Raw genomic sequence first — 13,425 nt, 5'->3', positions numbered from 1 at the left:
AACGTTACAAAATATCCTCAAATCTCATCAACAGTTAATGATTTCTCCAATACATGGACTGTCCTGAACACATGAATGGAACATTGAATGAAGATCATGAACAGCTCCTCAGAACATGGCTTCTCCAGCTTACTCCTTGCTGCCAGAGACTTGACAACGCTTCATCTCACATATCTGAGCCACATTTGGCTTCAGAGAGGAGGCACTTGAGACCCCCAGTATGGCTTGAAGATGATCATCAGTCCGCTTGAACATTCGGGAAAGCTCAGGGAAGCTGGGGGACAATCCTCTCAAAAATTGCCCTGGTTTGTCTGCTTTTCCATTCACCTGCCTAAATTTGGCCTTGAGGTCAGAGTTGCATTGCAGATAAATAAGCTCCATTTGAAGCACAGGAGGGCATCTTGCACATCAACGATGAAGGGGTCTGCAAAAATTTTAAAAGTGCCTCTGTGCGTCTTGAAGTCTGCAAATCTGTGATCAAATTCCTTCAGCAGCTTCAAAATAGCATCAACATACTTCTCACCACTGAATGGTGTGCCTGCATCCACAAGTGCCTTGCATGCTGGGAAAAGGCAAAGGTTTGTCTGAGAGAACTGGGTTTTCCATAACACAAGTTTCGTGGAGAATGCTCTTATGTTGTCATAGGCAGCACTGACAAGCTGCCCTGGCCTTGTAACTTCTTGTTCAGTACATTCAGCTCATGTGTGATGTCGACAAGAAAAGCTAAGTCCATGAGCCATTTCTGATCATTCAACTCGGGGACAGCCATCCCATCCTTCTCCATGAAGGCTTTCACTTCTTCTCTGAGTACAAAAATCTTTTCAAGGCATTTCTCCTGCTGAGCCAACGTACCTCACTGAAATAGAGCACATCTTCATATTCTCACTCCATTTCCTCTAAAAAAGCACGGAACCTCCTATGCTTGAAGCCCCTGGATCTGATGTTGCTGATGCATTTCACAACAACAGACATCACGTTGTCACACTTCAGGCATTTGCTGCAAAGGGCCTGCTGATGGATAATGCAGTGAAGAACAATGGCCTCTTCTACACCCTCCTCCTCAAGTTTTCTCTGAACTAGTGCCACCAGTCCATTTTTCCTCCCTTTGATGGCGCTCCGTCGGTTGTTATTCCAACAAACCTATTCCATGGCAAACCGGCATTCTCAATGGCATCACACAGCTGGCGAAATACCTCATGAGCGGTGGTCTGGCCACGCATTGGAATTACTCTGAGCAACTCCTCTGTCACTTCAAAATTGCGATCAACACCACGGACACAAATTGTGAGCTGAGCAATGTCAGTTATGTCTGTGCTCTTATCAAGAGCAACTGAATATGCATCAAAACATCTGGCTTTCACACACAGTTGAAGATAAATGTCACATGACAAGTCAGAAATGCACTCTGCCACTGTGTTGGCAGAAAGGCTGATGTTGCTGAACTGACTTTTCGTTTCCGGACAAACTATACTTGCAGCCTGTAATATGCATTTTTTTACAAACTCGCCCTCTGTGAATGGTTTTCCCGCCTTAGCAATCATCTCACTAACCATATAGCTAGCTTCAACAGTTGCAGCATTCTCTTTAGTTGCCTTCTTGAAGAAATCTTGTTGCCTCACTAGACATGTTTTAAGGCTGGCAACCCGGTTGGCTCTCTCATCCCCTGGTATTTTGCACATTGCTCAGGATGTTTAGTTGAATAATGACGTTTCAGGTTGTATTCCTTGTGCACTGCAACTTTTTCAGTGCAAATAAGGCATGTCGGGATGCCCCTGTGCTCAACAAATAAATACTGCGTCTCCCACCTTTGCTGAAATTGGCTGTGCTCGTCACCTATCTTTCTCTTCACTGCAGGCTTTGGCTTTGACAAAGACATGATGAGGTGTGACAAAATTTTGTTTATTCCACTTGGCTTCGCTCTTGTTCCACGTTTCATAGAAGTCTATAGCCAGCTAGTGACGCATGGAGTACGTCTCGATGCATGATGTCATTTCCGCTACTTGTCACAACAGCGCGCCGGATGACGAACAGCCCGGTAGCAGTCGCCTTTCTCCGCATTTGATCGTGGCATTTGTTGATGGTAGAAAGTACCCGAATGGCGACCGCAAAAAAAGGTGACTGCTACCGGACTGTTCGTCATCCGCCACATTGTTGTTACAAGCGTAATGTGCATGAAGTTGGTGTAGCTCAGCCTAGCCCCGGATGTCAGCCACGACAAGGAACGGCGGGCAGGACTTCCTTCAGAGGTCCACTCCCCCTGCGGGCTGCACTAATATTATACTTTCATATCACAGTGGGGGCCACAAGATATTGACCTGTGGGCCGCAATTGGCCCGTGGGCCACGAGAATGAGACCTCTGAGTTAAAGGCTAATGGCCATTAGCACCTACTGGACTCAACTCGGCTCTACTCAACTCTATATGGTTTGGGTCGTTTGACAATTAGGTACCACCTCAATGTGAAGATCCAAAATGGCGCCGCAGATGGTCACCTCGGCGTGTTGGTGGGCATTGTTTTGTTTTGTTTTTTGCTTTAATTGTACTGTATTGCACCGACTACGCCAAAACAAATTCCTTGTATGTCCAAAAACGTACTTGGCAATAAATCTTTTCTGATTCTGATTCTGATGTGGGTGTGGATGTCATAGCAAGGCAGCAACAGAGTCCGAAATGTGACGTGATTTGTATGCGACACAAACACAACGCAACACTGAAAGACATGGAAACAATGGTAAACCTGCTGCTCAGTCTATGGTGTTTTGTCAGACTCAAAGTAAAAGAAGAGAGCCAGAGAAGGCTGTGAATGGCAAGACAAAACACTCTGGATACATACCGGAGGTTGTGGGAAGCCATTGAGGGGTAGCAAAGTGAAGAGTATCAGCTACACATGTGAGGAAAATCTAATGGTATCTAATGCTAGCTTGCTGTAGTGGTCATGTACACATAAGCCCAGCGTACATCGATTTAATGATATTTGTTATTGTAATATGTTTCAGATGGCTTATTGTGATAATTTATCGCTGCAAACAGTCAGCCTGGGCGTTTAACTGAGCTTCCCAGTTGTGGGATGTTATTGTTCCCAGATTCACAAATGGACAGTGGTTGCTGAACATTAGGATGTCTGGACAAATGTTTAGCTTCCTGTGCCGCAAACTGGCATCCAGCCCTGGATCAACATGATATGACTTTCTTTGAATCTGTGCCCTTAAGGAAGAGAGGGGCCATTGCACTGTGAAAGCTAGATAATGGCTCAGAGTACAGGAGTATTGGACATCTATTTGGAGTCAGCATCACAACTGTGTGCAGGTGTGTACTGGGGTTTTGTGCTGCTGCAGATATAAAAATCTTCTTGCCTTCTCAGCTTTGAGCCCAAACATTTATCATTGTGTCCAACTAATATGTCTCTAATTTTTTTTAGCACATATATCAAAGACTTTTTGACAAATGGAGTGCTAAAATCTAAGAATAATCCCACAGTTGATTCAATTTTGGTTTGGTATGATTTCATCAACAGAATTATGAATTATGAAGTAGTTGGTTAACACAAATTGAATCCCATTAAACAGTAGCCCAGTATCAGGTTAGTATGGCACATTCCTTAATATTCCTTAATTCCTTAATATAAAATTGCTATCACCACAGAGTGCAGCTTCTGCACTGGCACATCCAAGAATAGAGTCGTTTGTGTGTTGACCCAGTAAGAAAATTAGCTTATTTAGGTTATTTTTTAATTGAAAATGATCAACGTACATAAATGTCAATGGCAAATGCTTGGGTAGTACTATTGACTCATCGTACCAGTGTATGATCAGATAAAATTTAAAATCATGATGCAAGCACAAACATAGGCAACTATTTTTTTATAACCCATGGCAACAATTATGGAATCACTCATCTCTAAGGATCTTCATTCTGTTGTTTAATTTTGTCGAGCAAAGCAGATCACAGACATGAAACAAAACTACAGTCATTCTAAGTGGAAACTCTGGCTTTAAGAAACACTAAAAGAAATCAAGAATAAACATTGTGGTAGTCAGTAACAGTCGCTGTTTAAGCACAAGCAAAGAAAAAAATTAAAGAATCATGAAAAAAGAAACAGACAAAAACGAAACTTCAACACATCAGGAGTACTTTGTTGCACCACCTCTGGCTTTTAAAACAGCTTGCAGTCTTTGAGGAATGGACTTACTGAATGACAAACAGTAGTTTTCATCAATCCAGCTTCAACTTTCGCTGATTGCTTTTGCCAGATCAGCTTTGCAAGTTGGAGACCATTTCCTCAACTACCACAACTTTTCACAGTTTTTGCTCTATGGCAAGATGCATTATCATCTTAAAAAAATAATTTCATCATCCCTAAACATTCTTTCAATTGATGGGATAAGTGCCTTTACCTGTCATGCAGCCCCACTGCAGAAATTTGCATGTTTTCTTCAAGCAGTCCTTTCATTGGAACGTCACTCAACAAAAGTTCCTTGCCCAATGAGATTCGCAATTCATCACTGAACATGACTTTCATCCAGTCATCCACAATTGCTTTACCTTAGGCCACTGTAACCTTGTTTTCTTTTGTTTAGGTGTTAATGATGGCTTACATTTAGCTTTACTGTATGTGAATCCCATTTCCTTTAGGCGGTTTCTAACAGTTTGGTCACAAACGTTGACTCCAGTTTCCTCCCATTTGTTCCTCATTTGTTTTGTTTGCATTTTCTGTTTTCAAGACGTATTGCTTTAAGTTTTCTGTCTTGATGTCTTCCTTGGTCGACCAGTATGCTTGCCTTTAACAACCTCCCCATGTTGTTTGTACTTGGTCCAGATTTTGGACACTGCTGACTGTGAACAACCAACATCTTTTGCAACATTGCGTGATGATTTACCTTCTCTAAGAAGTTAGATAATCCTCTCCTTTGTTTCAGTTGGCATCTCTTGTGTTGGTGCCATGATTTGCGTCAGTTCACTTGGTGCAACAGCTCTCCAAAGTGTGATCACTCATTTTTAACTGCTGCCTAACAAGCAGATCTTATCCGATGCAGGTGTTAGTCTTAGGAATGAATATTTCCAATGTGATTCCATAATTCTTTCCCTCTTCTGGAGCTAAAACGGTGACTGTTATTGACTACCACAATGTTTTTTTTTAATTTCTTTTAGTGTTTCTTAAAGCCAGAAAGTTGTCATTTAGAATTACTGTAGTTTTGTGTTATGTCTGTGGTCTGCTTTTGTTCAACAAAATTAAACAACCGAAAGTACATAATCCGAGACTGGTGATTCCATCATTTTTGCCAGGGGATGTATCATAGACAGCAGGACCATACAAACTATTGACAAAAAGCACAATAGGACAGCCTCTCTTACAACAGAGAGCGAATAACTCAAGGTATATGCATTTTTATGTCCCTTAAAAACTTTGGGAGGGGTCCTGTTGCTGTATTGTGCTAGACATTGGCTGTGTCGGAGCTGGTGCTGGAGTTGAAGCTGCGGATGATGCAAGAGCAGAAGCAAAGAAGCTTGGAATGACCAAATCAGGAGAGGTAGGACAATACCTCTGACACGTAGAAAGAGATTCTGGAATGGAAAAACAAAACTTAAGTATGCACAACATGTAATTGTGACATACATAAGAGCCGTTAGGATTGATGTTAACTAGCTATCTTATTGTCTTCATTCAGGAGACAACGGCATTACTTCCAGAATATCTTTGTTCAAAGTAAGCTCACCACTGATGGGATGAGTTACAAAAAAGATCCTTAAAGTCACAAAACACTTACCATCATCCATCATGGAATCCAGTAACGCAGTGGCAGGGTCGAATCAACTATCTTTCCATTGCTTGCTGATCAGTGCCTCCAATATTTTCAGTTTGAACCACTGCGACCATTGTGGTCCATGATGGTCCAGTAATTGCTTTAAAGCATTGGAAGCTTCTCACAACATTACATTGATGTTCACTGGTTCCCGTAAGCAGCCATCAATGGAGACACTCTAGTGACGCAACAAGTGACCCCACCCGCTGATCAACGGTGTACTGATGTCAGATTTTCAGCTCAACTGAGCTCGCTTGGAACCCAGGCCTAGTACTAAAAGAGGAGCTGGTACCAAGTAACCATTACTTATTTAAAACCCAAGTGTCCTCCATCTCCAAGCACTCCACACAGCCTGTGCATTCTCATTTAGTCAACTCTGGCAGCTGGCTGCCTAACAGCCATTGAAAACTGAAAAAAATCCCATCAGAGCTAAAACAAGCAATATTTCTGGAACAAGAAAGGCCATTGCAAACTTGTGCACCATCCATCCATTTTCTATACCCACTTCTTCCGTACAGGGTCGCTGGAGAGCTGGTGCCTATCTCCAGCAGTCCACGGACGAGGGGACTGCTGGACAGGTAACCAGTCCATCACAGGGCAATACAGACACACACAGGACAAACAACCATGCACACACCCATTCACACATAGGGGCTATTTAGAGAAACAAATAAACCTAACAGTCTTGTTTTTGGACCGTGGCCGAAGCACCTGGGGAGAACCCATGCATGCATGGGGAGAATATGCAAACTCCATGCAGAAAGACCCCTGGCCGGGAGTCGAACCCAGGACCTTCTTGATATAAGGCAAGTGTGCTACAAACTGTGCTGCCATATGTGGTTATAAAACCATTTAACATGGTTTTATAAGAAGACATAGAGTTTAGTTTTTACCTATGTCCAAGATCAAGACATATGTTGTTATACTGTTGCCTTTTGACCAAAACCAAAAGGACTAGAATATGGCTTCATCAGGGCAAATTACATCTGTCTATGTTCCTTCACCTACACCAGGGGTGATTAACTACAGTTCTTAAGAGCTACTGTCCTGTATGTTTTATATGTTCCACTGGTTCAACACATGTTCCTGTAGTTTAACACATCTGAATTTAATGTTAGATTACAAGTCCTCTGCAGAACATCATGTCATACTAGGGACTAAAGTTGGCATACCCTTGCCTATGCCAACAACTCTACCTGTTCCTTGGCCATTAAAATGTAGAAATTTCAAAATAAAATTGGTTCACTCCTTTAAAGCAGGGGTTCCCAAACATTTTAGCCGTGATCCCCAAATTAACATTACCTTATGACAAACATATACATATAATTATTTCATTTATTGTTATATATTTTAATGGTATATTTAATTATTTAATAATGTATTAAATAAATAAATGGTACGATGAAATTATTTAATAGGACATTTAATGGTATACTGTTTTATTTCATGGTACATTTGTTAATTTCATGATATATTTTTTATTTAATTTTGTCCCTTTTGGCCCTCCATACACCTCAGGGTGACCCCACCCTTTGGTGTCTTACAACCCCCTGCGGGGGCCTGACCCCCACTTTGGGAACCCCTGCTTTAAAGAGCCAAGACGTTTAGTGTTGTTGTTGTTGCCCTGGCTCTATCTGACATATTTGTCACCTAATAACTTATTTTACCTTCCACTTTGACAAATGAACCAAATAGAGGAAAATATATACAGGTAAAGCTAGAAGACTGATTGGCAAAGTGCAGGTGGACCAAATGAAGCTGATTGCACGCTGACTGTGGCAGGGAATGGAAACAACATAAATGGGCTGAACAGAGAAGCAATAAAACAATCTAACCCAAGGAAGTTTTTACAGAACATAAACTACAATGCATGATGAACAGTAAACAAGAATAAGTAAGGAATAAAGGTGACACCTAGAAAACATACACAATAATCAGAACAAGAAACTAAACTTAAAAGTAAATGAACCAAAGTACCACATCGAAAGCAATCAGGAACAAGGTCCAAAACAAAATTCAAATGCCCTCACATTATGACAAAGGGACACACAATTATGATAAACTATCTCCCCAACATAAAGCAAAACATAGCATTAGGGCTAAGAATGGGGAGGTTGGAATGAAACAGGGATTGGCCCCGAGTTTAATCCGACATTTTGACTTAAGGTGACTTGGATCTGAATCCCGGTTTGGATTACCTGAGAGAGCTGCAAGTGACTTCTGTACTGCATTAATAGTCAAAAACAGTATCAGTGCAAAAACTCTTGCTACTGCATTCTTAAGGATCTGAAGCCATTACAGTTGTAGTTTCAACACTGGAGTAGTACGATCAGCTCGAGTTTTCAGTAAAATTCAGTCAGAACTGGATTTTTTAACAGTGACAAAGACTTGTGCAGTAGTTTATATTGAATCACCAACAATAAGTTTCACATATGAAGAAGAAACAACTTAAAATGAATGAAAAACATGACATCCAAGAGATTGGAATAGCCTCTCTCCTATGAATTATGTTTCTAACACCATCATACAGCAGTTGCTAGAAAACTCAGAGGACAAGAGGTGGGTTTATTTTCACAGCAGCCTAAAACGGCAAATAACCTTCCTCTGATAATTTGCTGCACTACGAGAATTTTCCAAAAATAATGTTGCTGAGCACATTGTACCTTTTGTCAAATAAACCTACAATATTCAGGCTAATTTTAAGAAAAGGAGTTGGGTGAGAGCTTTTGATTTTGATATTCCAACATGATGACTCAGCAACATAATAAATCACTTCATTCAGAAAAAAGACATATTAGGTAAAATCATACACATGTATCAGGTCTTATTCCTGTTAACTTTGATGACAACTGGTTTACAGCTAATGAAAAAGTTAAAATTCAATTTCTTAGAGAAATAAAAGGTCAAATAAGACCAATAACAAAATGAGTTTTTTTGTTTAAAGAAATGTTAGGTTATACTCACGTTATGAATTACACAATCATAGAGACTGTTAATCTAAATGTTGTCCAGCAGACAGTCATTGACACCCTCTATAAGGAGGCTAAGCCACAAAGGTTATCGCTAAAGAAGCTGACTGGTAACAAAGTGCTACATCCAAGCATAGTAATGGAAAGTTAGTGTAAAGAAAAGTGTTGTCCACTGTATTTTAATAAGTGTGATGTTAGCAGAGGCATCTACCAGGACATGTTAGAGCACTTCATGCTTCCTTCTATTGAAAAGCTTTATGGAGATGCTGGGGTTTTTTGCCAGCAGGTCTTTGCACCTGCTTAAAGTACCGATACTTGCTTTAATGACCGTGGTTTTCACTGTGCTTGATTGGCAAGGAAACTCCCCTGACACTAAACCAACCTTAATCTATGGAGCATCAGAAAAGGGAGGAAAATGAGAGACACCAGAGCCAACAGTGTAGATGAACTGAAGGTTGCTACTGAAGCAACCTGGGCTTCCTTAACACCTCAGCAGAGCAACAGGCTGATCTTCTTCCATGCTACACTGCAATGATGCAGTAATTCAAGGAAAAGAGTCCCCTACAAGTACTCAGTGCACATACTGGACAATACATGAGCATACTTTTCAGTACCCCTGCATTTCTGTATTAAATAAGAATACTAAAATCTTTTCAGAAACCGAATTCTGAGTTAACATTATCTGTAAGTCACAGCCATAAAGCTAGGAGTGATAAATAATTAAAATGTGTGTAATGACTCTATTGTATATCAGTGTCACTTTCTGAATTAAATTACTGAAATAAATGACCTTTTAGATAATATTCTAACCCTTTGAAATATACTTGTACATTTAATTGTCATGACTCACCCACAGCATGTGTAGCAATTCAGATAAATTGACTATTGCTTCAATCCAACTATATAAAAGAGTGATTTCTCTTTCTAAAGCATAAAATTTGGTTTTAATAAAACATGAATATTCTGCTTAAATGGCTCAAAGCAGTAGAGAAGTATTAGTCTGCACGGCGCCCGCAGGCAGACCTCCAGAAGGAGCCACACTGAGAGGAAATCTAACACCAAATCTTCCGTGTCTATACCCTGCCTGTTCACAGGCAGTGTGTTAGACACAGAACCTGCTTGCGCAGTAAAAGGTTGCTGCAGTTTATTTGGTGGCATGAAAATTGGTCTGCAAAGCTAATCTTGCGACCTCTGCAGAGACAACCGAGGTTATGCCATCTGAAGAATCATCCAAACATTTCTGAACACACATCAGAACAGTTTCACCAAAACATGGGCTGCTGGAGAACAGCATTTGTCTGCATTAACTTTACATGTAAAATACTTCCATATTAACTTAATACCCAAAAACATTTAATCTTTGCACTGTGACTTACAGTGCATAACAAATGCATTTATACCTCAGGAACCTCTTTAAATTTTGTCTTCTTACAACTACAAACTTCAGTTTAATTTATTGGAGTTTTATGCAATGTACCAACACAAAGTAGAGATTAATTGTGAAGAGAACGGACAATAATACATTGGTTTCAAAATGTTTTACAAGCAAGATTCAGAAAAAGTGTGAATTCAGCTCTGATATCTCTAAATAAAATCCAGGGCAACCAATTTTCTTCTGAAGTCACCTAATTAGTAAATAAAGTCTACTGGTATGCAATTTAATCCCAGTATTAATCCAGTTTATCTGTGATGGCCTCAAAGGTTTGTTAGGTCTCATGAAGACCAAGGATTATAGCAGTCAGATCAGAGATAAAGTTGTGGAGAAGTTTAAAGCAAAGTTTATGGTTTCTTTAGCAGGAACACAGAAGCTAATCAGAGTTTAGGGGAAGATGAATTGAGCTAAATATATGGTAATCTTGAAGGACAACATGTTAGAGGTTGCAGAAGACCTGAGACCAAGTGGAGTTTCACCTTGCAGCAGGACAACAACCCTTCACACACAGCCAGAGCCACAATTAATGCGTTTGGAGAAAAGCATATCCCTGTGTTAAAATGGCCCAGTCAAAGTCTCCATCCAGCCCCACTGAGCATAAACCATTTAAAAAAAAAAAAGTAAAAAGTTCAGTCTCTAGATGTGCAAACATGGTGGAGTCATACCCCAAAAGACTGCAACAAAACGTGGTTCTACAAGGTTGATTAAGAGGGGCTGTATTCAAATGCATGCAACACTTTAAGTATTTATTACTGTAAAATTTTACAAACAAGTACCATTATCCTTTCACTTCACAATAATGCTCCACTTTGTGTTTGTAATGTGACAGAATGTGAACATGTTCAATGGGTATGAATACCTTTCCATGGCACATAAGGACAAGGATGGGTGATTTTAAAAAAATATTCACCTTTGCAAAACATTGAGTGAACTCTAGAAGTAATCAAACACAATGTTTGAAGACTTTCCCTTTGTAAACATGAAATGACACCTTGACTTGCCTGATTAATGGATTTTTGGTTCACCTTCTACTAATTCACTTATATGTATCATCAAGTAATGAATCAAATGTCTCATGAAAATTCAGTTATTAATTATTCCACACATATGTTTTTTATTATATTAATGTTTAGCTAAAGCATGAAAGCTTGTTTACATGTATGTTTCCCTGGTGACTTGAAAATAAAAATGTTCCCATAACCAATGGCGCTGGATGGCATGATCGTCTGCTTGAGTCTTACCTTTGCAGGAGCTTTGGTCTTGTTGTTATTGTGAGACACCAGGATGACGTCTTCATGGACGCGATCCAACAGCCACAAGAGGAATTCCAGGGCATCATGCTGGGAATTACCACGAAACTGGGATCCGTACTTGGACACGACCGTCTGAGAGGAGAAAATAAGACGTGAAGATGCTACAATGGGGTTCTGCGGCATTATTGTGTGACTTTGGTAGAGCTCATGTTTTTTTAGGTAAGGGTCACTCTTACTGCAGAATGACCAAGTATAACTATGACTGTGTAAAAACCTTTTTGGTGAATTTATATTTCCTCTCCACATAAACCAATGCTTCATTTTACTGCAATGGCCCTTTAGCTCACTTTCAGCAAGCTGGACAAAGGCTGAGGGATATATCTAGAGAAGACAAAGTGCTAAAATAAACTGCATTTCAAATATATTTATTCCCTTATTTCACAGTTTTTTAAATTTCTCATGGTACTAACACAACGTTTTAATTTTTCTAATTTTATGTGAAAGATAAGAAGCCCAGACTGTAAAGTAAAAGCTAAATTAAGCAAAGTTTTTAAGATTTTTTTCAAAACTAATTTTACTCTGATACCCGTAATTAATAAAAACACAGTTGGCAAAATTAATTTATAAAACAATGTCCCCAACTTCCCCCAGTGGGCCCACCACCTGCAGGGGGAACCGTGAGGGACCGGTGCAAAGAGGATTGGGTGGCGGACAAAGCTGGAGACCTCAGCGGCCCGATCCCCGGATGCTTAGGCTGGCTCTAGGGACGTGGAATATCACCTCGCTGGGGGGGAAGGAGCCTGAGCTTGTGCGGGAGGTCGAGAGATATCGACTAGAAATAGTCGGGCTCGCATCCACGCACAGCGTGGGCTCTGGAACCCATCTCCTTGAGAGGGGTTGGACTCTGTTCTACTCTGGAGTGGCCCACGGGGAGAGGCGGCGGGCTGGTGTGGGTTTGCTTGTTGCCCCCCAGCTCAGCCGTCTCATGTTGGGGTTTACCCCAGTGGATGAGAGGGTCGTATCCCTGCGCCTTCGGGTTGGGGAGAGGTCTCTGACTATCATTTCAGCCTACGGGCCGAGTGGCAGTGCAGAGTACCTGGCCTTCTTGGTGTCCCTGTCAGGGGTGCTGGATAGTGCCCCTCCCGGGGACTCCATTATTCTGCTGGGGGACTTCAACGCCCACGTGGGGAACGACAGTGACACCTGGAGAGGCGTGATCGGGAGGAATGGCCTCCCCGATCTGAATCCGAGTGGTGTTTTGTTATTGGACTTCTGTGCTAGTCACGGATTGTCCATAACGAACTCCATGTTCACACATAAGGGTGTCCATCAGTGGACTTGGCACCAGGACACCCTAGGCAGGAGGTCGATGATCGACTTTGTTGTCTTATCATCAGACCTTCGGCCGCATGTTTTGGACACTCGGGTGAAGAGAGGGGCTGAGCTGTCCACTGATCATCACCTGGTGGTGAGTTGGATCCGCTGGAGGAGGAGAAAGCCGGACAGACTTGGCAGGCCCAAGCGCATAGTGAGGGTCTGCTGGGAACGCCTGGCAGAGCCCTCGGCCAGGGATGTATTCAACTCCCACCTCCGGGAGAGCTTCGACCAGATCCAGGGGGATGTTGGAGACACAGAGTCCGAGTGGACCATGTTCTCCGCATCTATTGTCGATGCTGCTGCCCGTAGCTGCGGCCGTAAGGTCTGCGGTGCCTGTCGCGGCGGCAATCCCAGAACCCGGTGGTGGACACCGGCAGTAGGGGATGCTGTTAAGCTGAAGGAGGAGTCCTATCGGCTGTGGTTGGCTTGTGGGACTCCTGAGGCGGCTGACGGGTACCGTGAGGCCAAGCGTGCTGCGGCCCGGGCTGTGGCAGAGGCAAAAACTCGGGCCTGGGAGGAGTTCGGTGAGGCCATGGAGAAGGACTACCGGTTGGCCTTGAAGCGATTCTGGCAAACCGTCCATCGCCTCAGGAG

The 13,425-nt window shown here is 41.9% G+C and overlaps 1 protein-coding gene across 2 annotated transcripts in view; it reads right to left on the bottom strand.

Moving 5' to 3' along the window:
• LOC124865055 (ubiquitin carboxyl-terminal hydrolase 43-like) overlaps positions 1–13,425 on the bottom strand; it is a 114,440-nt gene that overhangs the window by 89,181 nt on the left and 11,834 nt on the right. For both annotated transcript variants that reach the window (XM_047360061.1, XM_047360062.1), the window contains exon 2: positions 11,443–11,586. In XM_047360061.1, coding sequence (XP_047216017.1) covers positions 11,443–11,586 — 144 coding nt within the window. The remainder of the gene's footprint in view (positions 1–11,442; positions 11,587–13,425) is intronic.

This window comes from Girardinichthys multiradiatus, chromosome Y, assembly GCF_021462225.1.
Source record: "Girardinichthys multiradiatus isolate DD_20200921_A chromosome Y, DD_fGirMul_XY1, whole genome shotgun sequence".
Lineage (NCBI taxonomy): Eukaryota > Metazoa > Chordata > Actinopteri > Cyprinodontiformes > Goodeidae > Girardinichthys > Girardinichthys multiradiatus.
Note: the sequence above shows the minus strand (reverse complement) of the source record. Positions and strands in the feature narration are given on the sequence as shown.